Source organism: Somniosus microcephalus, chromosome 23, assembly GCF_052327205.1.
Source record: "Somniosus microcephalus isolate GS21.2 chromosome 23, FLI_Smic_1.0, whole genome shotgun sequence".
NCBI lineage: Eukaryota > Metazoa > Chordata > Chondrichthyes > Squaliformes > Somniosidae > Somniosus > Somniosus microcephalus.
Window position 1 is genome coordinate 40,041,419 of NC_141009.1, and position 27,149 is coordinate 40,068,567.

Sequence of the window (27,149 nt, forward strand, 5' to 3'; positions counted from 1 at the left end):
GGATCTTGAGATATTTGTGGCTTTTCTTGTTGCCTAAATTTCATGACTAACAATTGAATTGCTTTATTTAAATCAGCCAATAAGCTCCATAATAGCACCCTAGTGTTCACACCAAAAGGATTAACATAGAAACATAGGAGATAGGAGCAGGAGTAGGCCATTCGGCCCTTCGAGCCTGCTCCGCCATTCAATGAGCTCATGGCTGATCATCCAAATTCAGTACCCTGTCCCTGCCTTCTCCCCATATCCCTTGATCCCTTTAGCCTTAAGAAATATATCCAACTCTTTCTTGAATATATTTAATGAACTGGCCTCCACCGCCCTCTGTGGCAGAGAATTCCACAGGTTCACCACTCTCTGGGTGAAGAAATTCCTCCTCATAAATGTCCTACCCCTTATCCTTAGACTATGACCCCTGGTTCTGGACTCCCCGACCATCAGGAACATCCTTCCAGCATCTAGTCTGTCCAGGCCTGACAGAATTTTATAGGTTTCGATGAGATCCCCTCTCAATCTTCTAAACTCCAGTGAGTATAAGCCCAATCGACACAATCTCTCCTCATACGTCATTCCTGCTCCTCATACGTCATTATGGTTAGTACTCAATTTTATTGATATTATCATGGTCGATGCTCCTCTTATTTTTTGTCTTTTGTTCCTCCTAAGCTCACACTAGGCCATCCTATACATAGAAACATAGAAGATAGGAGCAGGAGTAGGCCATTCGGCCCCTCGAGCCTGCTCCGCCATTCAATGAGATTCAATACTCTGTCCCTGCTTTCTCCCCATATCCCTTGATCTCTTTAGCCTAAAGAAATATATCTAACTCCTTCTTGAATATATTTAATAAGTTGGCCTCAACTGCCTTCTGTGGTAGAGAATTCCACAGGTTCACCACTCTCTGGGTGAAGAAATTCCTCCTCATCTCTGTCCTAAATGGCTTACCCCTTATCCTTAGACTGTGACCCCTGGTTCTGGACTCCCCGACCATCGGGAACATCCTTCCTGCATCTAGTCTGTCTAGTCCTGTTAGAATTTTATAAGTTTAAATGAGATCCCCTCTCATTCTTCTAAACTCTAGCGAGTATAAGCCCAATCGACCCAATCTCTCCTCATACGTCATTCCTGCCATCCCAGGTATCAGCCCTTCCTTTCTCCTTCATTGCCCAGGTGTTGAAATAAAGATATATTGCGCCCTCTCCCATCCTAAATATATTATTTCAGAGGGCCTCAGATCTGTGGAACACTTTAGTTTACCTCAGTCTTCCCTTTCACTTGCAAGCTATAGACTTTTAAAGGGTCAGCTTGGCATTGCTCAATATCTACTCCACAACTTACCTCATCTCTTTCCTTTTCAAACGCAGCAGCATCCCAAACTATGGACCTCGGCCATCACCTAGTTCAAACTGAATATTCTCACAGTTTTGTTGATTATGGAGAAAAATAAGTGTTTTTTTTTAATAAGAGGAGTCTCAGGAAACTGGGAATAAGATTGGAGGTTATAAGATAGATATGGATGATGAAATGTAACATGGTACACAGAAGCCCTGTGCTCGTAAAGGGGCGTGGAGGTGTTATCTGCAGAGGGGAGCAGTTCAGGGCTGAATAATAAAAATGCAAGAGTGGATAAATAATTTTGCTTAATTACTTCTGGCAATCAGAAAGTGTTCAAACAGAAGTTTCCCTCAGGAGGTTAGATGGTTACATCTTAACAATCCAGGATAAGATTGTACCTAGTCCTTGGAATGACTGGGCTGATGGGCCAAATGCTCTTTTCTTGAATCATATTCTCTTTGCTCTTATTTTACAAAGTTGATATTTTGAAAAGATATTGGGGATAAGAAAGCGCAACCTACAAGACACCGCTTCTAATGATTGGCACAATAAATATATAAGGCTCCATCTTGAAAAAAAAATTGAAAGACCAATTAAAATAACAAAAGAGATAAAAATGATTGTGCAAAGTGAAAAATCAGCAAACACTGTCCTGACAGGAGAGCGAATGGCCAAGCGACGGTTTGGGTTCTTGTAAGCTGAGCAGTGTGCAGAAGGCCAGCTGTTGTGGTAATTCTCTTCAGTTGTTCTATACAGTTTATTCAAAGCCGCTAGTGGCGTGGCCTATTGCATTACCCAGTACAATTGACCAAAATTCTGAAATCTCAACACATTAATTCACAGCACAATATTTATATTGGCAGGAAATAATAGCAAAATATCAGAGGGAGCAGCCACTTTTTTCTTGTCTGCTCAGACTGTATTCTTCAATCCTCCAGCTTTCTAGCAGACACTCTCGCTGGTCTGGTAACATGGTTAGATTTGGTGGATATCCATTTGCATCGGAAATTTGGAACAAATAAAAAATTCTACGCATCTGGGACCATAGTGAGCACAATAAAACTGTTCAGAATAGGTGACTGGGTCAAATGTAGAAAGAGCTCGATGAAGCTCGGAGGACTATTAAATAAACACACATTTTACACAGGCCATGGTTAGAAAAGTTACAATAAAAATAAACAAAAAGGGAAGAAAATAGTAGACGACTAAAGAGAAAAACTCATATAAGGCAACTGATTGCAAAATCCTCTGGGATTGGATAGGATTAGTTTCAGAGACCTGTAGGAACGCAGACCTGTTGGAATATTTGGCGAGTTTTATAACCTCTTGAAGGATTCAAGGGTGAAAAATGGATAAATCCTTTGGGATTTGTTATCAGAAATAATTATTTGCAGCTTTCTTCAAAAGATGACTATATTAATGTACAGTAAACTTTACAATATCCAGAGCTGTTAAATTATTGCACACGGGTTATTTGGATTTTTAAAATGGAAAATTTACAGTCTTACAATTGGCACAGGTGAAAAAGGGAGCCTCACAGAGCTATTGAAAAAAATGACATTTGGACCCACATTTGATCCCTGGTTTGCTCCGAGTTATGTAGGAGCACAGCATTTGACCTGAGCTCCCTTAGGTTAGGGAGGAAAATTCGACCGATTGCTATCCAGAGAGACTTGCTGTAATTTGTGCCTATTAAGTGGAATTCAAAGTCACAAACAATGGGGTCGATTTTAACTGTTCCTGCCAGGAGGGAAATAAATTAAGGAGTTAATGGAAAGGTAACTTTGGCCAACCCACTGGCACTTGTTTCTCATCTGGTGTGAACAGTTAAAATCGACCCCAATATTTATTTCATGATCTGTATCTAACTGCATGATGATAAATTCATCAATTCCTCGTGCCAGTGGGGAGCCATGCTTGAATGAAGTAGTTCAGCGATACCAGGCCACAGTGAGCCGCCCTATTTCCAAATCGCACTTCCTCTGAACACAGCTCCCCACCAGGACAGCAGGATTGGGGAATTTACCCTACTGTTTTCCGCTGTGGTATATTATTTTTATGCCAGTCATTTTCTGACCAACAAACCCAACTTGCAAACTGGTAGTGTGGTGAGGGTCTTCTGCGCTATCATGGTTGTACAGTGCAGCCCACAGTTGCGTGTCCATTACAACCAAGGTCACGAATTGGCTTTAGATTCCACTGACCATATACATGTTTAGAATTCACTCCATAAGCAATGTTATTCTGTGTAATTTGTATTAATTAGGTGCTTGTGTTCCAACGCCCCCCTACCCCCACCAACAGTTTGCATTCCTGAAATTTAACAGTACTGTGTTTGGATGATGTGCTTGTGAAGCGATCAGAATGTGATAAAGTCGCTGTGAGAAGCTGGACAGGTGATTATGAAGAGATGGCCAGGCTTGGGCAAGGTGAGCGAGGGGATGGTCAGAGTTGGGCAAGGTGAGTGAGGGGATGGTCAGAGTTGGGCAAGGTGAGCGAGGGGATGGTCAGAGTTGGGCAAGGTGAGAGAGGGGATGGTCAGAGTTGGGCAAGGTGAGTGAGGGGATGGTCAGAGTTGGGCAAGGTGAGTGAGGGGATGGTCAGAGTTGGGCAAGGTGAGTGAGGGGATGGTCAGAGTTGGGCAAGGTGAGCGAGGGGATGGTCAGAGTTGGGCAAGGTGAGTGAGGGATGGTCAGAGTTGGGCAAGGTGAGTGAGGGATGGTCAGAGTTGGGCAAAGTGAGTGAGGGGATGGTCAGAGTTGGGCAAGGTGAGTGAGGGGATGGTCAGAGTTGAGCAAAGTGACTATGAGGAGTTGGTCAAGTTAGGATGAGGTGACGGAAGAAGCAGCCAGGCTCATGCAAGGTGACTACTGGAACAGATTTAGATGAGTTAACTGAGGAGGCTAGATTCACTCAGGTTACTCTGAGGAGGCAAGTCAAATTCATCAGTGAAAATTAATGGTCGGTTCACCCTACAGAAATCATAGCACATTAAGTCTATGATGCAGGTGTAGATCTGTACCTTCTGATGTATAGATGTGCAATTTGTTGAAAATACAGAGAATGAACGTATCTCATGACCTTTGCCTTTCATCAACCAATTTTCAAGCTCAGCATTGCAAGATTTTGAACATTCAGACATTCTGTGCACCTGGGATATAAATAGTACAATTGTACAATAGTAAAATTGTTAAAAATCAATGACTGGGGCAAACTAGAACGAGACTCTCGGCAGGTTGCTGGGGTACGTGACAATATACCTCATCAACACTGTCGCTCCTTGCTTTTGTAGTCTTCTTTCGTATGGTAGTAGCAAAGCAAATCAGATGTCAATATCTAAGTTGGCCAACAGCGTGGATATCTTGTAGACTACCTGCGAATTTCCTCTGAGGGCAGTGCTCAATGATGTGCTCCAGGGTCTGATCAGGAGCTCCACAGTCGCATGATGGGGATGCTTTAATCTTCCATCTATGGAGAAGGTGGCAGCATCTACCATGACCAGTTCTGTGGCAGTTGATGGTTGTCCACTGTTTGCAATAAAGGTTTGATCCTTCAGTTTGTACTGTGGGGTCCTCTACAGTTCTTCCAAGCATTTCGTCATCGGTCATCAAGGCTGAGGGGAGATCGCTGAAGGGCTTCGGCGATGGTCCAAAATGGCCTACTAGATTTGAGACGGGTTGGTGGTAGGTTGTTCAACTCGGCCTGGATCGTGTCTTTGCTGGTGTAGCGGTTGTATTCACTGGAGACTGCATATTCGCGACGTAAGTGTGGTGGTGCGATGTTTGCAAGCACGGGCAGCCAAGGCGTTGGTGTCGATAAAAGCATACCGGTGATCATTTTTGTAGTCAATTTCATCTGTGAAATATCTAAATACCACAGCTGGCAGCTGGTATCCTCAATAATTGAATTCTGGACCCTTGACAGCCATCTCTGTACACCATGTAACAGATATCTTGTTTTATCCTATGTTTAACTATAACAAAAAGATGTTTTGTTTAAATTATTTGGAGGCTTTTTTGAATATCAAGGTCACTCCTGCACTTTTGGCTTGAAAGGGCTGAGGCCCCTTATAGCGTACCTATCGCTGGCCCAGCCAACTAAACACAGACTGTGGTGGAGGTGGGGGGGATCAAACCACAATGCTTCCAGGCAAATGCACTTGTCAACTGAACCACAAGCAAAGCGCCTACTTTAGGTTTATTAATGCATATTGAGGTGGGCAGGAACAGGAAAAGCAAGGCCATTTTGCTGCATGTATCTGTATGAATCCTGGGGCTATAATATTCTGCTCAATTTCCAGCAGTTCTAACGTTTCCATCATTTATTTCCTCCCTCCTGCAGTTGTGTCCACTACTCTTGTGAAGCCACTGACTGTCAAGAGCTCAACCTCAAAAATGCAGTGCTGAACTGTACCGGAACTGGGCGCTACAATGGGGACCAATGCACCGTGTCCTGCAAGCAAGGCTACGTGCTTCACCTGCGAAGAGACGAAGACACCTCCAAGCGTCAGGTCAGTTTATGCTCTTAATATTTTTGAGACGGCCAACAACAAAGAATTTCAATATTCCACTCAGCTATTTCACAAACCTATCAGGTTGACACTAGCCATGCTTTGTCTTGTATTTCTTTAGAATATATTCAACATATCAAAGGAATAGCATTGGCAGTAGCAGCATTGGCTTAGAGCACTAAAGCTGGCGTTAATATTTCTAAATAGACATCATTGTTTATGACTGCTGGAAATTGAGTAGAAGATTACAGCCCCAGGGTGTAAGAAAACGCTGTAAATTCTTTGATGTTATGTCAAAGTTGTTGTTTGTTGGCTCACAGTACATGTTTCAAACTTCACTGTGTGGTTTTAAGAGGCAAAAAGGAGGTTGACTGGGATTAGACCAACCATTACACCTACTGATGAGCACTGTCTCTTTCCTCTGTTGCTTCTCGAGTGATGCCATTCCAGCCCAGTCACCTGTCTGGCACTCAGGCTCAGTTGCTCTTCCAAGAGAATTTCGGCCAGTATTGTCTTCAAAAACAGCAACTTGTATTTATATAGCGCCTTTAATGTAGTAAAACGTCCCAAGGTGCTTCACAGGAGCATTAAAAGACAAAAAATTTGACACCGAGCCACATAAGGAGAAATTAGGGCAAGCGACCAAAAGCTTGGTCAAAGAGGCAGGTTTTAAGGAGTGTCTTAAAGGAGGAAAGAGAGGTAGAGGGGCGGAGAGGTTTAGGCAGGGAATTCCAGAGCTTAGGACCGAGGCAACAGAAGGCACAGCCACCAAAGGTTGAGCGATTCTAATCAGGGATGCTCAAGAGGGCAGAATTAGAGGAGCGCAGATATCTCGGGGGGATTGTGGGGCTTAAGGAGATTCTTCTTAGGCAGTCCCTCGGAACCGAGGATGACTTGCTTTCACATTAAAAATGAGTTTGCAGGTGACTGATGAGTCCAATGCGGGACCTACAGTCTCTGTCACAGGTGGGGCAGACGGTGGGGTGCTTGGGTTGACGTGCACTGCTTGCGCTGCCTGCGCTTGGCTTCCGCTTGCTCCCGTCAAAGAGACTCGAGGTGTTCGGCGCCTTCCCGGATGCTTCTCCTCCACTTTGTGCCGGCTTGGGCCAGGGATTCCCAGGTGTCAGTGGGGATGTTACACTTTTTCAAGGAGGCTTTGAGGGTGTCCTTGAAGCATTTCCTCTGCCCACCTGGGGCTCTCTTGCCGTGTCGGAGCTCCGAGTAGAGCGCTTGTTTTGGGAGTCTCATATGGGGCATGCGGACAATGTGACCCGTCCATCGGAGCTGATTGAGCGTGGTCAAAGCTTCAATGCTGGGGATGTTGGAGATAAGGAGATTACAGAGATAGGGAGGGGCGAGGCCATGGAGGGATTTGAAAACAAGGATGAGAATTTTGAAATCGAGGCGTTGCTTAATGGGAAGCCAATGTAGGTTAGCGAGCACAGGGGTGATGGGTGAACGGGACTTTGTGCGAGTTAGGACACGGGCAGTCCTCAAGTTTACCTCGAGTAAACCTCAAGTTTACGTAGGGTAGAATGTGGGAGGCCAGCCAGGAGTGCATTGGAATAGGCAAGTCTAGAGGTAACAGGCATGGATGAGGGTTTCAGCAGCGGATGAGCTGAGGCAAGGGCGGAGACGGGCAATGTTACGGAGGTGGAAATAGGCGGTCTTAGTTATGCTATGGATATGTGGTCATAAGCTAATTTCAGGGTCAAATATGACACCAAGGTTGTGAGCAGTGCGATTCAGCCTCAGACAGATGTTAGAGAGAAGGATGGAGTCAGTGGCTAGGGAACGGAGTTTGTGGCAGGGACTGAAAACAATGGCTTCGGTCTTCCCAATATTTAATTGGAGAACATTTCTGCTCATCCGGAACTGGATGTCGGACAAGCAGTCTGACAATTTAGAGACTGTGGCGTGCTCAATGCTTTCACAAAAATACTTCAGGTAGAAGAAAAATAGTTTGACGTCACTATTGCTGAGAAATGGTGTAAAATGTCATAGACACATATTACATTAAGACGTCTGATTGGGAGCCTGGGAAGAATCAACTTGGGAGGGTTTTTAAAAAATAAAACAGGATACTACTATAAAATTACATTTCCTATCATCCCTTGCGCATGTTCGCATTGGTAGCAATGATTTAAAATCGACTGCAAATACCAAGTTAAGAAGCTCCCAAATTCACAAAATCATTGCACTTACAAAATACTAGTCAGGTGGAACTCCAAAAGAGTATTTTATTTCTACCAGGTCTAATCAGTGGGCCAGTTAATCATTTTATATCGGCAGATAGGTGAGCACCCGACTTGCCCATAGAGAAAATTCACTTGGATAATTGCAGTAGAAAAGGAGTACCACTACTTCAAGTTAATCCTTTAAGATCTTCTGATCTCATGGACTGGTTTCGATCGCCTGAAGGGATCAGGGAGGAATTTTACAGAGTATTTTTTCCCACTTCTTGGCCCTGTTTTTTCAGCTCTCCCCGGAGACTACATGGCGGCGGGGTGGGGGTGAGGTGGGTGGTAAGAAGTGTTTAGCCATGATGGTCCGATGGGCAGGCTTGATGGACCGGCTGGTCTTTTCCTGCCCGTCAATTTTGGATGTTTGTATGCAAGCACTTCTTGCATGAGACAGCTTGTTTCAAAAATATAACTTAAATGCATACTGAGCTAGAATATTAGTTTTTTATATCTTACTCCTGGGTCCCTGTTCAAGTCAGCACACAGCTGTTTTAAGTTGGCATACTCCATAAAACTGAATGTGAATTGCCAACTAAAGGCAGCTACAAGCTGACTAAACAAAACAGGTTCTTGTTTTCAGTTGCTTTGCATTGTTCTTTGGGTCTGTATGGCTTACTGAAGCCCCAGCCTTTTTGCTGATATTAACAATATATACAGGGCGGCAAATTGTTCCAAAATCGACCATCCAAAAAAGCATGTATCCATATCCTAAGAAAAAAAAGTTCAAAGATGTTAAAATATCACAAACCCCAGAGGTCCTAGAACTGGTTAAAAACTTGCTGGGTGTTTTTGTTTTACTAAAACATACACCTTAAGCAGGTCCTTCTCCCTAAGGTTGATGCTATTTTGTAAATAGTACAGCACAGAAGGAGGCCATTCGGCCCAACGAGCCTGCACCCTATTTGAAAGAAAATAAACAAAAATACATTTTTCAGTAGAACAGTGGAAGAGACAACACACTGGGTGTAACATTTCTGGTACATTTCATGAATCTGCCATAATTCATCACCTGCTCAGCTAGTTCACTGACATAATTGAAAACAGAATCCATTTTCTCTTTGTTGCTCTGATAAGGCCACCAAAACCTTTACAGTGTTCACACCAAATTCTGAAACTGTGGTAATGTTGGAGTGCATTTTCCCATTTGTTTATGTGGACACAAACGGCGGTCTTTGAAACTAGCATTATACTTAAGATGGCTTTTTCATGAGCATTAGTGAAAGGACCAAAATATCTCTCATATACTTTGTGCATTCAATGGGCCAGAAATTCGGGTCGGAGGCTTCCCACGGGTGCAAGCCCCCAACCTGCACTTACCTAGCGCGCCTGCGTTGTGCTGTGGGCCCGCGTGGAATTCCGATCCTGGGCCTCCTCCAGCTGCCGGCGCGCAGTGCTTGTGTATCCCAGGGGCGCAGTTAGTTCGAAGCATCCCCTGGGATCACGTGGACCATGGAGAGCCAATCGTAGCAGGAAATCTCTATTGATAGATTTGACAGGAAGGCCTGTCAAATCTATGAATAGAGATCGGCCCCAAAACCTAACTAAAACTTCAAATAATTTTTTTTTTTAAATCACATTTTTAAAATAACTATAAATTACATAAAATAACTATTTTAAACAATAATTTTAATTTTTGAAAAAATTAATTACTGTTTTTAACAGGGCTAAAAATAAACTTACCTTTCTTTAAAGTATTAAAAAATAATAAACCTGTGGAAAAAATGTTTTAATTTTACTTAATTCACTACTTACCTTGTTAAAAGCAGGCCTTGCGACTGCTTTTTAAGGGGGAGAAATTGGGTGAGTAGCGCCACCTATTAGCGCCTAAAGAGGCAGGCAGTGGCTGTAGCGCCACTGGCTGCGCCTCCAGCGATATTCAGGAGGGGCGCTAATGGTGGCGTTAGCCTGTTGCGCTGTGCCACCACCGATGACGTCATCGGTGTGCGCAGCGCCCCATTCGTGATATTTGGTAGCGAACGGCGCAGTTGCGCCGTTCGCTACCTGCGCCCGGTTCACGGGGCCTTACTGTGCCGGCAGCGGCGCAAGTTAAGGTGGAGGTGCGGGGCGGCCGCTTTTTTGGCGGCCGCCTGCCAGCACCTCCGTCCCCGACCTCCTAACCACCCCCCCCCCGCGGCATTGCCGGCTGTTTCCCGAGAGCCCGGCACTTCTCCTTGGTGCCGGGCTCATTTGCCGGCACTCGCGAGCGGGGATCGTGCTGTTGCAGGCACCTCACCCTTAACAGTGGGAGGAAGGCCTGCAGTACCGCAGTGTGCCGTGCCGCAGCGTGTGGCGCTGCAGCACGTTGTGCTGCGATAATCAGTTTCAGCGCCCTAAGAGGGACGCGGAGCGCCTCGAGCCTCGCCCCATGTCCCTCGAGGGGCACTGAAACTGAATTTCTGGCGATCGGTATTATTCCGATCGTTGCGCTAAATCCTGCGCTCAGGCGACTTTTGCGCCCCAACCCAATTTCTAGGCCTAAAAGTGTAGCTGCTGGAGACTTACCCTCCCGGAGCAACCTGTAAAAAAACGGAAGTTCCAGGTGTACGCGCTGCCTCTCCGGTGCACGCGTTCGACCTGTGAACCCCTTCCTTTAAGGGAACAGAAGTTCCGGTTTCCAACGCATGCGCAGTGCATGTACGAAACCAATACTTTCGTTGGCCCTACGCGTGAGTACCCAGCGCGTACTCACCCGTGGGGACCCGAATTATTGGCCCACTATATCTAGATTGTAATGAGAATGGGAGATAGAGCTAGAAGTATTCTGAATACTTGTGAATTGAATATAAATTTCTTAGAAATAAATAAATCACTGAAGCAACTATATTTTGGGGATTAAAGCTCGACATGAAATATTGTTTTTTTTAAAAATCGAGGAGTAAATGTTAATTCACACAAATTAAGCACTGCTGATGATTTAATGGTTAAATGCATTGCCCAATATATTGCTGAGCCTTATGGACTATAAGGTCCTTGGTTCAATCACTGGTCTCTACTGAATTCGCTGATCTTAGCCACGGCAGTGTTAGCGTGCTACAACTGGCCTCCGTGCTCTAGGCTAGGGAAGAAAGAGAAGAAAAAAAATCAACTAGGTTTTCTACTCCTGATCACTCTCCAGTGACCCCTGTCACAAAGTGCCATGTGCATTTTTTGTCAGGTGTCAGCTGAGATGTTCTCCATGTCAAACAGCCTCCCATTGCTCACTGTCTGGCCTCACACATGAACAATAGCTACTTAGGTGAGGCACCAGAGCGTTGCCAACATCCGTGGAACTATACCCAGGAAGGGACAGGAAAGCATGGAAGAAAATTGAAAGATTGAAGTCCATTAAGGCAAAAAGCCCAAAACTAGAGCTGAATGCTGAGACATTGAATTCAGAGAAAACAATCTTGGTTACTATCAATTAAAGTTAATGCATTCAAAGGCTTTAAAACCCAAAGGAAAGAGAAAATATGAATTAGAGATTTCCAGAAGACATTAGCATTCAGGGTCAACCAGTCATTTCAAGCCCAACTGTAGTTAATTAAGACAAATGTTTTGGTGCAGGCCTCAACTTCCCCACAGGGGGCTTTTTTGGAGCCTGAACTGAGCATGTGCAGGCTATGCGCGTGTGAATGCTGCCTTCACAATCCACTGGGCTTCTTTATTACAAAAACAGATTGAGCAAAGCAAAGCGTTTAAAGGAAAAGCTCGCTGACTGATAACAGATCTGCTGAACAATAGCTTTCATAATATGTATTTCGCAATCTTCATTTTTCGTAAAGAAAATAAAAATGATAACATTATAGAGCCAGACATAAACTGAATTAGGGTACTCCTGCTTGTGGTAAGACTATTGTTGCAGAAGGATAATTTAGATTCAGAACCGACAAGTTTTCATTTTAAAATGAAGGAATCCATAAGAGTTAAATCATGCTTCGTCTGCGGCAATTAGCATCAATTCTCATTTACCAAGGAAAATAAGCACAAGAAGATACTCATAGAACCAAAATAGTGGCCATCTGGGAGTGGTGGTGCCACAGGGTTTGATACTCAAATCCATTGTGGTACAGAGCGCTAAGGTATGGAGCTTTGGCCATGATAACTCACTGGGCCGTGAAAGGATGCTTCATCACAGGGAAGGACCTCCCTCCTGGTACTTACTGGCCAGGTTACCTGTCCATGCTTTAAGTTTAATAACGTACAACAGCATCTCCAGTCAGGTAGTTGTGCCATTTGTTTGCCTCTGCGGCAAAGTGACAACTCACAAGTTCTAAAAATAAAACCATCTCAAAACAGAGAGCCTTCAATTTGTCAAATATGTGCACATTTTATTTTGATTACTGGTCTGACGCACTTGTGAAAACTGTCAGAAAGGAATGACACATCTTTAAGTCATTAACTGTAAGGTTGCTTTTGTTGGCTGTGGCAGTAACAATGTTTTTCTTAAACTGTAATTTTTTTCACAATTTAAACTATTTTACAAATCAAAAAGTCTTAATTTAATCTGAGTAGTTTAGTTTCTAGGTCGCTTTTTACACACTGTAGAGCTCCTAAGTAGGTTATTAGTTCTTAAAGGGGTACTGTCTTTACAGAAACATCTGACAGACATTATTATTTGTAATAATACAATAGCATAAATCACATAAAACACTTAATCACATCACTTGCACATAATATCCTATAAGCATGACTGTCTCCTTAAAGTGCAACAACTGCAGTGTCTCTTTAAAGTTCTAATCAGGTGAACTATGAACTATTAGATAGAAAAATATTGGAGATTGCAAAAAAAAGCTATTTAACTGACAGTGAAGAATCATCCAGTCGGGTGATGAAGAGTCTCTTCACCTTCCAGTGGCGGGAGGGTGGGGGCAGGGTGCTTGGAGGTAGGAGATCATGTGATGAAACGTCCAGGAATATGTCCAATCAGAGTTGGCGACCCTAACTGGCCCCCGGTCCAGCAACACACTGAATTTAAAATTCCCATTCTCCTGTTCAAATTCCTTCATGGCCTTGCCCCTCCCTGTCTCTGTAACCTTCTCCACCCCTACAATCCTCCCAAGAAATCTGCGTTCCTCCAATTCTGGCCTCATATGCATCACCAATTTCCATCGCCCCACCATTGGTGGCCGTGCCTTCAGTTGTCTAGTCCCCATGCTCTGGAATTCCCTCTTAAAACCTCTCCGTCTTTCTACCTCTCTCTCCTCCTTTAAGACGCTCCTTAAAACCTACCTTGTCACCTGTCCTAATATCTCCTTATGTGAATCGTTGTCAAATTTTGTTTGATTACGCTTCTGTGACGCGCCTTGCCACATTTGACTACATTCAAGGCGATTTATAAATGCATGTTGTTGTTGTTGTTGGAACTGATCTGGGATTGTTCCATGCCATCACTGCATTCCCAAAGTAAAAAAAAAATCAATTCTCGGCACTGTTATCCTTTGCATTACAAAAAAAAACAGGAAAAAACCCTGCTAACAGAAGGTTGTTTATATTGTGTTGAGAAAAGATTTATATTTGTGGCTTTAATTTTCAGGTCTGGCTGGCATAATGTATTTGAACCCTGATTATTCTATCGCAGTTCACTCTCCCTCGAGAGTTAATTTGTGGGCTAGATATCATCACTGCTATCAAATTTCTCCTGTCATTAAGAAAACCACAGTCTGCCATAGTGGCAAATCTGTTTCCAGAATAAATAACCAAAAACTAGGTAAATACCAGCAACTGAGAAAGAAACACTTTTATGTGACCTTTCTAATATCCAAATAATTGCTAAGGTCTGGCAGTTCCAAGGAATGTTCTCCACAACAATAAACAGGGAGTTTTGGACAACTGAACATGACCAGGCGCTCGAAAAGGCAACTTATTATCAAGCAATGTAATAGTGTTAGGAAGAAAAAAAAAAGGAAATCTCTCCGCCTTGCTCACAAATTAAATGGATCTTGATAAGGAAGGCAAACAATTTAGCTACTTGAAGTGAAGTTTCCAAAAACGTCAGCGACATCATTGCATCACTGGTATTCTGGGAAACGTACACTGCTTTAGTTTATGCTTAACACTTTGAGGGGTTGCATTTCAAAACTGATATTGGTTAACTCTAAGAGTGGTCTGAATTATGAATGTAGCTTACCATACCAGGAAGGCAAATGGAATATTGGCCTTTATTGAAAGGGGGATGGAGTATAAAAGTAGGGAAGTCTTGCTACAACCGTACAGGGTGTTGGTGAGACCGTACCTGGAGTGCTGCGTACAGTTTTGTTTTCCTTATTTAAGGAAGGATATACTTGCATTGGAGGCAGTTCAGAGAAGGTTCACGAGGTTGATTCCTGAATTGAAGGGGTTGTCTTATGAGGAAAGGTTGAGCAGGTTGGGCCTATACTCATTGGAGTTTAGAAGAACGAGAGATGATCTTATTGAAACATATAAGATTCTGAGGGGGCTCGACAAGGTAGATGCAGGGAGGATGTTTCCCCTCGTGGGGGAATCTAGAACTAGGGGGCATAGTTTCAGAATAAGGGGTCGCCCATTTAAAACAGAGATGAGGAGGAATTTCTTCTCTCAGAGGGTCGTGAATCTTTGGAATTCTCTACCCCAGAGAGCTGTGGAGGCTGAGTCAGTGAATATATTCAAGGCAGAGATGGACAGATTTTTTAAAAACAGGGGATTCAAGGGTTATGGGGAGTGGGCAGGAAAGTGGAGTTGAGGCCAAGATCAGATCAGCCATGATCTTATTGAATGGCGGAGCAGGTTCGAGGGGCCGAATGGCCTACTCCTGCTCCTATTTCTTAAGTTGTAATGTTCTTATATGCACAATAGAGAGTAAGCACAAGATGCTGATCTAACGGATTCTACATTACAGAGATAGGAAGCTTGAAAAGATCACACCTATTCTCTAAACTTTGAATTCACCCCTTTCTATCTGCAAATGTGTGTAATATACACTGGAAGCTTTTGTTTAAGTCATTGGGGGTAATTTCGACTTTGAGAGATAGTGTAAAACAGGTGCTAACGAATTGGCCGCCCGATTTACATCTCTCCCGGTTTTAAGTTAGGAGAAGTGTAAAATAGACTGCCGGTTCGTTATTGCCTGTGTTACACTTTCGCAACAAAGTCAACATTACCCCCACTGAGGCAAGGAAAGAGTCGGCATGTTTCACAACCGCAGTCGACACTCTCTAAGTAACAATCGAGATTAAGGATGCAGCTATGTAATGTACTCCATTTGCTACTAATACCTGCTCACAGTGCTATATCAGACTCAAGTTATACTGCCGAGTCCGTGTCGCTCTAGGAACGTGTCTATTGCTGGTTAAATTTTAAACATACTTCGGCACAGAGCTGAAGTGCAGTCGGATTTTTGCTAACATGAAAAAGATTATACATGAAGTTTAAAAGGTTCCAGCGTATTGCCTGGGGACTTTTTAAACTTCACTTTACATTGGTTGCATTAATAAAATTGCAGCCTGCGCAAAGCCAAAGTGATGTCTCATTCGGCCTGAATTTGCGGTCGGAGGCTTCCCGCGGGGAAATGCCTCTGATCCACAAATAAAGTACGCACCTACCTTCTGCCTCGGGATCCACGGAGACTCGCGCCCCTAGGACTCTATGCGTAGACATGCGCAAGCGCCCCAGGATCACGTGGGCTGGCCCAACCAATGAAAGAAGGGGGATCCCCATTCATAGGTAGGTACGGAATCCCCAGAAGCATGAATGGGGATCACATAAAAAAAACACATTTACGTATCAAATAAAAAAATTTAAATTACATATTTAAAATTAATTAAAATACAATTTAAACATTTTAAAACAAAAATGTAATTTTTTGAAAAATAAATGTAAATGTTTTTAAGGGGCTAAAAGTAACCGTAACTTATTTTACAGGTGTTTTAATGTTTAAATAATTGAAAAAATATATTTTTACATTCAATTAAACTCTTACGCTGGTAAAAGCAGGCCTTACCAGGCGTAAGAATTTCATGGGCATTCGCTGGGCAAATAGCCCAACTCTCCGACCGTGGAGGTCCATTTCCCGGGGATGGCTACGATTTGTCAAGCAGATTCTTGACAGATTGCAAGTTCTAGGTCTTCGCGCGCGAAAACCCCGGAACCTGCGGGGCCCTTACGGGCGCGTACGCACCACGTACACACCGCAAATTCAGGCCCAACATTTTCTACACTATTGAAGCACCATTGGTGCAGAGACCCCATATTCAAGCTCTACCATACAGTCGGAGTCAACATGAAGCTGAAACTGTTTTGTGTCAATGCAGATTTGTGGTATAACTAGCCATAGCAACAACCCATGAAGAGATTTATAAATTGCTGCCAGGCCAGTTCACACCAGTGGCCTCCATTTCACAACATCCTGATGACATGCTAATAACCTTTAGCTTAACAGTGTCAGGTTCTGGAAATATAAAATTGACTATGCTTTCTTTTCTTAACATTTTAATATTTTCTCTACCCTACCCGCCCCTTTTTTTAAAAATTCAGACATTGATAAGGAACCATTCCTGGGAACTGGGCCATGCACTGGGTTACACCATGACCTTTCACCTCTGGTAGTTTGGTTCAAATCCAGCCCAGACTGATGTGATGAAAGTCTCTTCTGTCTGCTGGCAGTGAGGGTCCTAGGTGAAATGAATCTGTACAGTCTCAATCCCTTTCCTAGTGGGCTTGGGTCTACAGTACAAAACTCTTTCAACGCCAATTGGCAATCTCACTCAGAGGGGCCATGGGATGGCTAGAGCGAGAAATCTCATACTGGTGAAGTCGGGGTGCTTTTCTGAACTTGGGGCTGAGGCAGATTGTTGGTACAGGGTTGAGGGAACTTTACACTCTATCTGAATATATAAAAGAAACAACCATTTCATTCTCCGAGCAGATGGCCAACAGGCAAATTACTCTTGATCCATTGCCAGTATCACTCTGCGGGCACATGCGATACTGGCATGCAAAGAGGTAAGGTAATTCAGCATATCAAGCCCACTCCTTCCACTGACAAAAAGCAATCCACACTATTGTCGACCCTACCTTATCCATTTAATCTCCTGAAACTCAGAATCTTACAGCACAGAATGAGGCCATTTGCCTTTGCTGACTCTTTGAAAGAGCTATCCAATTAGTCTCACACCCCTGCTCTTTCCCTGTAGCGCTGCAATTTTTATACTGTTCAAAGTATATATAGAATTCCCTTTTTAAAATTACTATTGAATCTGCTTCCATCACCTTTTCAGGCAATGCATTCCAGTTTATAACAAATCGCTGCGTTAAAAAATAAATTCTCCTCATCTCCCCTCTGGTTCTTTTGCTACACTCTGTACTGATTTTCCCTGATCACCAGAAAACAGCTGCAGGGAAAAAGTTATGGTACTTTAAAGCGGAAACTCCTGTCTTCAGTTATGTCACTCTCCTTTAAGAAACTAACGACGAGACAGAGAAGGTTTCCTGACAGCCCAGTTGGTACATGCACCGCTTAACATGGAGCTAAGCCACTTACAGGTTTGACTGTTGCTCTGTGCTGAGGTAGCTGCTTTCAGCCAGGGTGGTGATAGTGTTAGTAGTCACAATTAGCCTCAATCTCTCCGGGCTAGTGGGGGGGTGGGGGGTGGCGGGTGGTGGCAGGAATAGGCCAAGGTTCCCTCTGCTGATCACAATCCAGTGATTTCTGCTGGATAATGTGCATGGATACGGGGGGGGGGCGGGGGGGGAGAAGATGTTTTGGGATCAGCTACAATACATCTCCACGGTCAAGCAAGCCATCTAGACTTCCGCGTGAGGTAATGTCCTATTTGGGTTTGGTGCTAAGGGCTGTTGGTATCTCTGAAATAATGAGCTAGAAATTGCGGTCGGAGGCGTACCCCCGGAGTATGCCTCTGACCCGCAAAACATTTCCGCAGCTACCTCCATGCGTCAAGGCTGTGGAGAGTATGGGTCTCGGGCCTCCAGGCCTACTTCTGCATGAAGGCCCACGGATCCCAGGGACGCAGCCGGTTCGGAAGCGTCCCTGGGATCACGTGGGCCCAATCACAAAGGAGGATTCCATTGCAATCATTTCCGAACGGAATCCCCAAATAATTAAACAATTTACACAATTCTAATAGTTAGAAATGTTCTGAATTCCAATTTTATTCAAAAGTCGCTTCATTACACCAAATACAATAAAAATTAAATTTTTTGAAAAATAATCTTAAACATCCGGGCCAAAATTTGCATAAACTAATTTAAAGTGTTTGTGTATCATTTATTATTTTTAAATATTTAATTTAAGATTTCTAATAAACCTTATGCTGATGAAAGCAGGCCCGACACCTGCTTTTATCAGCCGTAAGAGTTTTGTCGGCAATTGCTGGGCAGCTGTTGGGCAAATAGTCCAACTCTGCGTACCTTGACAGATCGCAAGTTCTGGGTTTTGCGTATGCGGAAACCCAAAAGTTACGGGACCTTTCAGATGGATTACGGCGGCGTACGCTAAGTGTACGCCATCGAGGACACCGCAATTTCAGGGCCATTATCCCAGCAAGAGTCAGCACCATCAGGCGAAGAGGAAAAACAGAAAAAACTGATAAAGAGCTATCTTCTTGGCCAAAATTCAATGATCTTAATTCATACCCTAATGAGGTGCTTAACACATCTATTAAAATGCATTTAGGAATCTGCCAGATTATACAAACTACAAATAAAAGAAACAGGAGCAAGCAAGTCAACACAGTGCTCGGCAGTTTTTGTGTGCGATGGTAATCCCTGACTGTTTTTCCAATGTTTCATTTAAACTGTCCACATTCTTGCTCCTGTAGCTTAACAGCAATAATTACAACCAACCCCTCCTCAGCGTGAAAAAGGTCTCAATTTACAATAGTCTCTGTGCTCACACAACACGGTTCGGAAATATTCTTGGAAGTGCTATTTATGTAGAACGCATGGAAATTATGGAACGAATTAGAAAGGAAAATAACTTGCATTTGTACGCAATTAGTTATTTAATTAAAACAAAACATTTTGTCATGGTCTGCGTTACACAGAAGGGTAATTGTATTAGTTTTAGATTGAAAACATGATTGTTCCATCTATAGAGCAATGGTTCGGTTAGTGTGTGTTACAGGGTTGCAGCATAAAGAGAGGTTCATCTGAATCCTGAGACTGCAGTTTAACCTGGAGCCCCCTCAAGTGTTACATTATATTGCATATTGTGTTCATGTTACTTGAGTGTTTGTGTGCAAGGGTGTTCTCTGGGGTTGGTAGACGCAGCTCATAAATACTGTATTGTAAAGTGGAAAAACAGATTTTGACAAAGAGATTACAGGTACAAATCATTATAACACGTTAAAGCTTTGTTGGGTAGGAAACAGGCCCGCAATCTCTCCCCTCCCCCACTCATCTCCCCACTCTGACGAGAGCGCTCCATCTTACGAGTTGTTACGGTGCTTTAACGAATGCCGCAGTTGTGGGAGTCTGTCGTCAGTTGGTTTTGGGGAGGTGACTGGAGGTGAGATCACCACTGCCAGCTGACAGAATTTTAAAAGAGCAGAGACAATAGCAGCTAAGTCTGCAGCCTTTGGACATGCGGTATCAAATGACAGGAAATGGCATTTTCATTTGTGGCTGCGGCATTGGGAAATGACACGACTCCTGCGTATAACTCGAACTGAAAAATGTAATTTGAACCATGCAGTGGTTCAGAAAGTTGGACAGTGCAGTCGTCCCCCACAATTCCATGTGTCACAGAGCAGTGGGATATGGACTTGCAGCAACAATAACAACAACTTACATTTATATAGCAGCTTTAACGTAGTAAAACGGCCCAAGGTGCTTCACAGGAGTGTTATCAGACAAAATTTGACACCGAGCCACATAAAGTTATTAAGGCAGGTGACCAAAAGCTTGGTCAAAGAGGTAGATTTTAAGGAGCGACTTAAAGGAGGTGGAGAGGTTTAGGGAGGGAATTCCAGAACATAGAAATTCCAGAGCTTAGCAATTTTCCATGTCGTGGCTGTGTTTCTCAATGTCACATGAAGTTATCCAGGAAGATTCCCAATCACCTGTGCCAGCTCCGAAGTGCATTGTTATAGCGCCCTGTCTGAAACAATTCAGCTGGGATGTTTATCTGCAATGCCAGGGATCAGAGCAGGCACAGGCAGTCTGCGGGACCACATGGTTATGTTTTTAATTACATGGGATTCTGGGATTTTGACTGGTGATAGATACAGGAATCATATTCCATGATTCCATCCATTTACAACGAGGTCCATTAGTTTACAGTAACTGAATTGGTCACATTCAATTTTTTAAAAAAAAATATGGAATTGGAGGATTTTCATTAACGATTTGGTGCGTCCTGCAATTCCATCCACCTTCCCGCGAAAACCACACATCAGTGGCCTTGCCGATCTGGAATCATCCTGAACAGCTCGGGAGACTGGTAATGTGCACAGTCCCAGCAGTGCACTCAGTGGGGGAGGGAGTGGGAAGAATTGGATTTACCCTTGGGTCAGTTCCCACTCGCAAATCTTTTTAAAAGCCTGCTCCAAGAGCAGTGTTGACGGGTGGAAGGGAACAAGGCTTTTGTGGCATAACATCTAAATATCTTACGACAAGGAGAAAATACAAAACTTGCAGACAATTTTGTATGTGATTGGCATTTGATGGTTGGTTTAGAAAAATATATCCCAATGGCATCTACATTTGGTTCAATGTGGGCCAGCAGGCACAGAGAGAGGAGAAAACTAACTAACTAACTAACACACTTGCCAATATGGAAACCCCAGATTGAACAACATAAACAGGCACATATAAAACAAGCTGGGTCAGTGCCTGACTCTGTAAATGGAGCTACTGATGGATGCCAACTACATTGCAATCAAGAGTTTTATCCAATCTGCATCCTCTTTATTAGAGAGTGTCCTGACCATTTTTTTTTATTTGTTCCTGAGATACAGGCAATACAGTATTTATTGCCCCTCCTTAGTTACCCCGAGACCCTTACGAGTCAACTGCGTAGTAGGCAATGGGAGTCACACGTGGGCCAGACTATGCAGGGGATGACAGGCAATGTTCCCGCTAAGCAGCGGTCTGGAGGTCCCACGCAGGCCGCTCACTGGCTTTGGTACGGGAGAAACTTCACATGCGCGAAAATTTGAATGGGTCGGGGAGTCCAGAACCAGGGGTCACAGTCTAAGGATAAGGGGTAAGCCATTTAGGACAGAAATGAGGAGGAATTTCTTCACCCAGAGAGTGGTGAACCTGCGGAATTCTCTACCACAGAAGGCAGTAGAGGCCAATTCATTAAATATATTCAAGAAGGAGTTAGATATATTTCTTAAGGCTAAAGGGATCAAGGGATATGGGGGGAAAGCAGGGACCGGGTACTGAATTTGGATGATCAGCCATGATCTCATTGAATGGCGGAGCAGGCTCGAGGGGCCGAATGGCCTACTCCTGCTCCTATCTTCTATGTTTCTATGGGTCGCGCAGCCACTTAAAGGGACCATGCACCAAAACAAAAGTAAGCGGGAACATTGGTGACAGGCTTCCTTCCCTGAAGGACATTAATGAAACCAGTTAGGTTTTCACTACAATTCATGGTTAGTTCTCTGGTGAAGATTCATTGAATTTTCACAACCTGTTAAGTGGGATCTGAACTCATGATCTCTGGGTTGCTAGTCGAGTGCCATAACTATCAGGCAACTGTGCCCTCTGTTCTGTATCCTTGGCGTATCTTTGTCCGTGAAAGGGATTGAGATACTTTTCGGTAAATTACTGCCTTCAATTCACTGAGCAGTACCAGGTATTATTTTAACAGACAGAATTTTTTCTTGTTAAAAGTAGGTTTTTCTTAATGTTGCAGCACTATTCTCAGTGGTCACAATGGCATTGACAGTGGGCATCCTACAGAATGTTGGATTGGTGGTGTAGGACTTGATTGGTGATGTGGGACTTGAAGTATTACTGGGATATTCTTGATCACAAATTATAAGAAAGATCCTTCTAAAGATAGAAGAACAAAGGGAGAAGAATTTATTTCACACACGGGGGTTGTTAGAACATGGAATGTTTTAGCACAAGTGGCTATTTTGGCAGAGAGAGTAACATAATTTGAAAAGGAATTGGATAAATATTTGAAAAGGAAGAATATAAAAGGATATGGGGAAAGGGAATTAGAGGAGATATCTCCACTTGAAAAGCTCACATTGCCACAGGCACTTCCTTCTGTGTGTAATATCTATCATTATATGTATAGACTATATTACTGTCATATAGGTTTAGACATCAGGGACACAAATTGTAAGTGCAGCAATTAAATCAACAGTTTTCAGGTTTCTTACGCTGAATGCTGTCAAGTTGACATACGAGTTGACTTATCATTACAGCAGAAGTTATTCTTCCTACCCCCATGTTGTTTCAGCAGTAGAATCTCTCAGCTGTAATATGGGTATATGTCATTATCCACACCACAGAAGGAACTGGCCAAACCCTTATTAGAAAAGGTGGCGGATTCAGGGCTAAAGACGCACTGCACCATTTAACTACTACGATAAATACTCAAATTTATATCAAGTGCCATTATTTTGAGTATTGGTATTAATTTGGAAACAAAGCTCATGTAAAGCAATGTGTTTTAATATCGGGTCAACTCATTTCTGGTATGCTACTCTTAATTCATCACCTCAAATTGCTCCAGTATGAAAACCAGCAGTGACAGGCCTGTAACCACCCGCACTGTGCACTAGTAAATGTGTCGGTCAATGGAGCTGAATGTCAGGCCCTGGCTGGGAAATCTAGAACCAGGGGTCACAGTCTCAGAATAAGGGGTCGGCCATTTAGGACTGAGATGAGGAGAAAGTTCTTCACTCAGAGGGTGGTGAATCTTTGGAATTCTCTACCCCTGAGCGCTGTGGAGGCTCAGTCGTTGAGTATATTCAAGGTAGAGATCGATAGATTTTTGAATATTAAGGGAATCAAGGGATATGGGGATAGTGCGGGAAGGTGGAGATGAGGTAGATGATCAGCCATGATCTCATTGAATGGCGGAGCAGGCTCGAGGGGCCGAATGGCCGACTCCTGCTCCTATTTCTTGTGTTCTCATGTACAAAGGGCGGCTGATCCAGTACCGCCCGTTTTACTCCACCGCCCAAGATGAATTTCTCGGCCAACTTTTAAAAATTTACTAAGAAACTGACTAGTGTACACCAATATAACTAGCAAATGGTTCTGTATAGTTTTTGTAAAGTCATTTCCAGTTATTTAAAGCCAGGTTACTCACAGGTGGTGGACTAGACACTCTGATTAAAAATGCTTATCCTTTGCGATAAACCCATTTTCAGCTGTAGTAATCAAACTGCATGAAGTTACCACTCTTAAATAGATCAAGGAATATTTTTTTAACTTTTTTTTGGTAAAATTACGATCCAAGACGCTGCCCGATTGCGCTGGTTCCCAGCAGATTTTACGTTTGGCGATATGCAAACCTTGCGGAATAACTGGCGCAATTTGGGCCCGGATTGCTGATGCCGCCCAAAGCGGAAACTCCTGGCATATGTATTATACTTCGCTCGCACTTTTAACTTAATCTAATGTTAGATTCGGCACATCAGTAGTTGCATGTCCCATGACCGTGTTGCTTTGTCTAAATAACGGGTTAAAAGGGATAGGGAAGCGATTCATAGAATTGGAGAAGAAAGTACAGTTTGAATTTACATTTAACCATTTCCACTGGCTCTTCCCCAACAAGTTATGATAAAAATGTTCAACACTATCACGAGAAATTCCCGATAGATATTCACAATACAAGTACGCCCACCACAGCCTCTCCTGCCAAACAGATTGCAGTTGAAAATAGTCCACAGTTAAAGAAAGAACTTGCATTTATATAGCACCTTTCACAACCTCAGGACGTCCCAAAGTGCTTTACAGGCAATTAATTACTTTTTGAAGTGTAGTCACTGTTGTAATGTAGGAAACGCGGCAGCAGATTTTCCCTCAGCAAGCTCTCACAAACAGCAATGAGATAATGACCAGATCATCTGTTGGTTGGGGGGATAAATATTGGCCAGGACACCGGGGAGAACTCCCCATCTATTCGAATAGCGCAGATGGGGCCTCGATTTAACGTCTCATCCGAAAGACAGTTAAGGAAAGAAAAATTTTCCGTTGAGCTCAGGTTGTAAGTTGACAATGAAAATTGGAAAGAAAAAGATCTAAATAAAATATTTAAGCCAATACCTGGGAGGGATTTACAGGCAGAGATCTAATTGAAGGGTCACAATGATGTCAGTTCATATCTGCCATCTGATATTAGATTACAGCTTTGATAATACTCCCTGGTGCTTGTTTTTATGATATATTCTGTTTTAGTTGCAGGGTGGGTATCCATTTTCTGTGCCTGCAATGGGTGTCAAGAGTCACCTTCACCTATCAAAGCACTGTATGGCTCTAATAGGCAATGATATTAATCAGAAGATTAAAACTGTGATTTTTATCAATGCCCGTTTCATTGAAATAAAATGTGCAGCTAATTATCAAGAAGTACTTCGTCCAGTTTCCATTTTAACCCTCGCTGTGTCACTCACGCGTTTCCGACATTACAACAGTGACCACACTTCAAAAGTACTTCATTGCCTATAAAGCGCTTTGGGACGTCCTGAGGTTGTGAAAGGCGCTGTAGAAATGCAAGACTTTCTTTCTCATCAGGGTACGACTTTGCTGCTCAGGCTGCTGGTAAATGGTCGGGCTTCTCTATATGATGTGAGCAGATCAGTGTTCAGACTGTTTGACCTCAAATAGCTGGAGGGAAAAAAAAGGATCTCTGTAGTTGACTTTCAGCCAAAGTCCAATTTTCTAAGATGCACCAGTGGTGTCCTCCAGCTCCAATACAATCCCAGATGGTAATTTAAACACTGCAGTTTGGGAGGTGAAGGCAGCTCAGCCCAGCAGGTCTTGCAATCACTGGCCAATGTGGACTTCCACAGCCAATGGGGAAGGTACGATAGCCAAAAACAAAGTCAGGAACTATGGCATAAAAACTATTCAAGCAGTCTTTTCTCTGTCGTTGTGCTTGCTATAGAATCGAATATAAGAGGCACAGTTTCCACAGTACCGGGACTCTGAGGCAGTACTGTTCCTTGAAGGAGCAGCCCATTAGACTTTGGCCTAGAAATTCATTTTGGGGCGCCCAGCTCGCCTGGGCACCGGAATTACCGCTGCGCGCGGATCCACTTGCGCAAGCGGGATATTCAGTGTCAGCGCACCAAGTGGAAGGCGGCCGCTAAGCAGGGGTTTCGGCACCCCGCTTGGGCGCTGAAACTGATTATCGGCGCGCTAGTGGCCGCAGCGCCACCCGCAGCGGAGCGGCAGGCTGCGGTACTGCAGGCCTTCCTCCCTCTCTTAAGGGGGAGGTGCCTGCAGCAGCCGGAGCCCCGATCGCGAGCAAAAGAGCCTGGCAGAACGGAGAAGTGCCGGGCTCCCGGAAACCAGCCGGCAATGCCGCGGGGGGGGGGGGGGGGTGGAGGAGGCCGGGGAAGGAGGTGCGGGCAGGCGGCCGCCGAAAAAGCGGCCGGCCGCACCTCCACTTTAATTACCGCCACTACCGCCACAGGTAGGCCCTGTGTACCGGTCGCTGTTTGCGGCCGGCGCTGAAGAGGCGGGCGCGACTTAATATGGCGTTCTTCGCGGAAACGGGGCGCTGCGCACACCGATGACGTCATCGGTGGCGGCGCAGCGCTACAGCCTAACACCGCCATTAGCGCACCGCTGAATTTCGCCGGAAGTTTGCAGACTGGCACAAAAGCCCTCTTTGGGCGCAAACTGGTGGCGCAGGCCACTGAATTTCTAGGCCTTTGTATTCTAACATAAAAACAGAAAATGCTGGAGAAACTCAGCAGGTCAGGCAGCATCTGTGAAGAGAGAAACAGGGTTAACGTTTCAGTTCTAACGAAAGGTCACTGACCTGAAACGTTAACTCTGTTTCTCTCTTCACAGATGCTGCCTGACCTGCTGAGTTTCTCCAGCATTTTTTGTTTTTATTTCAGATTTCCAGCATCTGCAGTATTTTCTTTTTGTATTTGTATTCTAATACTTTTGGAAACAATCTCATTGATCATTGTAAATCCGTTAACGCATCTCCTCACAAACAACACCTCCTTTTCTGTCTCAAGAAGACTCAACAAACAGATTAGACTCAGCAAATAAACAGCTTAGACCAGTCACAAACACATTGGCCCCGATTTTCTGCCAGCTGTCGGGCGGCTTTTCAGGTGGCCAGGGGCCGAAAAATCGCCGAAAAAGTGGGTCGCGACCCCCCCGCCTGATTCCCCGCCCCGTCTGACTTTCGGACCACCGTTTCTCTGCGACCCGCTTCAGTCCCGCCCGCCGCTGGCGGGACTGGCCGTCGGAACACTAATGAGCAATTATTACCTTGTTTAATTCGATTTTCAGGGGCCGTTGCGATTTTGGGGCTTTCCCCACATCAAACACGCCTGCGGGGAACCCCACTGATGAGACCTGGCGTGAAGCTTGCCGGCTTGCTTGCTGTCAGCTGCAGGTCATTCGGGAAAGCTGCGATTTAAAGGGACAGCACTTGTATGTTGAAGGACCTTGTTCTTGCAGGTTTGGGGCTACTTCTTCAAGGCTTGGGCACAGCTGTGGAAGGTTGGAGCCTCACACACTTCTCCAATGCGATCTCCTGGGAAGCCCCTCTCGCCACCCTCACTCAGCACTTCCTCAGCGGAGGCATCTACCAGAAGCATGGGACGCCTTTTTTTCCTTCCCTTCTTGCCATTAGAGGATCTCCAGCAGCAGAGGAGGCAGCAGCAGAACCAGGAACAGCAGGATCAGCAACAGGAGCACCAGGCTGCTGCTCACTCACCTGAAGCTGCACAGGCCAGAAGGGGCCAACGCTTGGAAGTGGCTTGAGAGCACCTTGCTGCGCTTTAGAGGGCCATGGGGACCCGTATCTGCACTGGCAGTCCTACTCAGAAGGACTTCCATGAAGGTCTGGTTTCTCTGTTCAATAGATGGCCAACGCTCCTCAAGAGATGTCATTCTCTTATGAGCACTCACCATGTTTTCCGTACCCTGGCGAGTTATCTCCT

General features: G+C 44.2%; 1 protein-coding gene across 1 annotated transcript in view; it reads left to right on the top strand.

The window, feature by feature from the left end:
• Positions 1–27,149, top strand: part of pappaa (pregnancy-associated plasma protein A, pappalysin 1a) — a 281,514-nt gene that overhangs the window by 138,502 nt on the left and 115,863 nt on the right. The window contains exon 14 of the mRNA XM_085965833.1: positions 5,677–5,845. Coding sequence (XP_085821959.1) covers positions 5,677–5,845 — 169 coding nt within the window. The remainder of the gene's footprint in view (positions 1–5,676; positions 5,846–27,149) is intronic.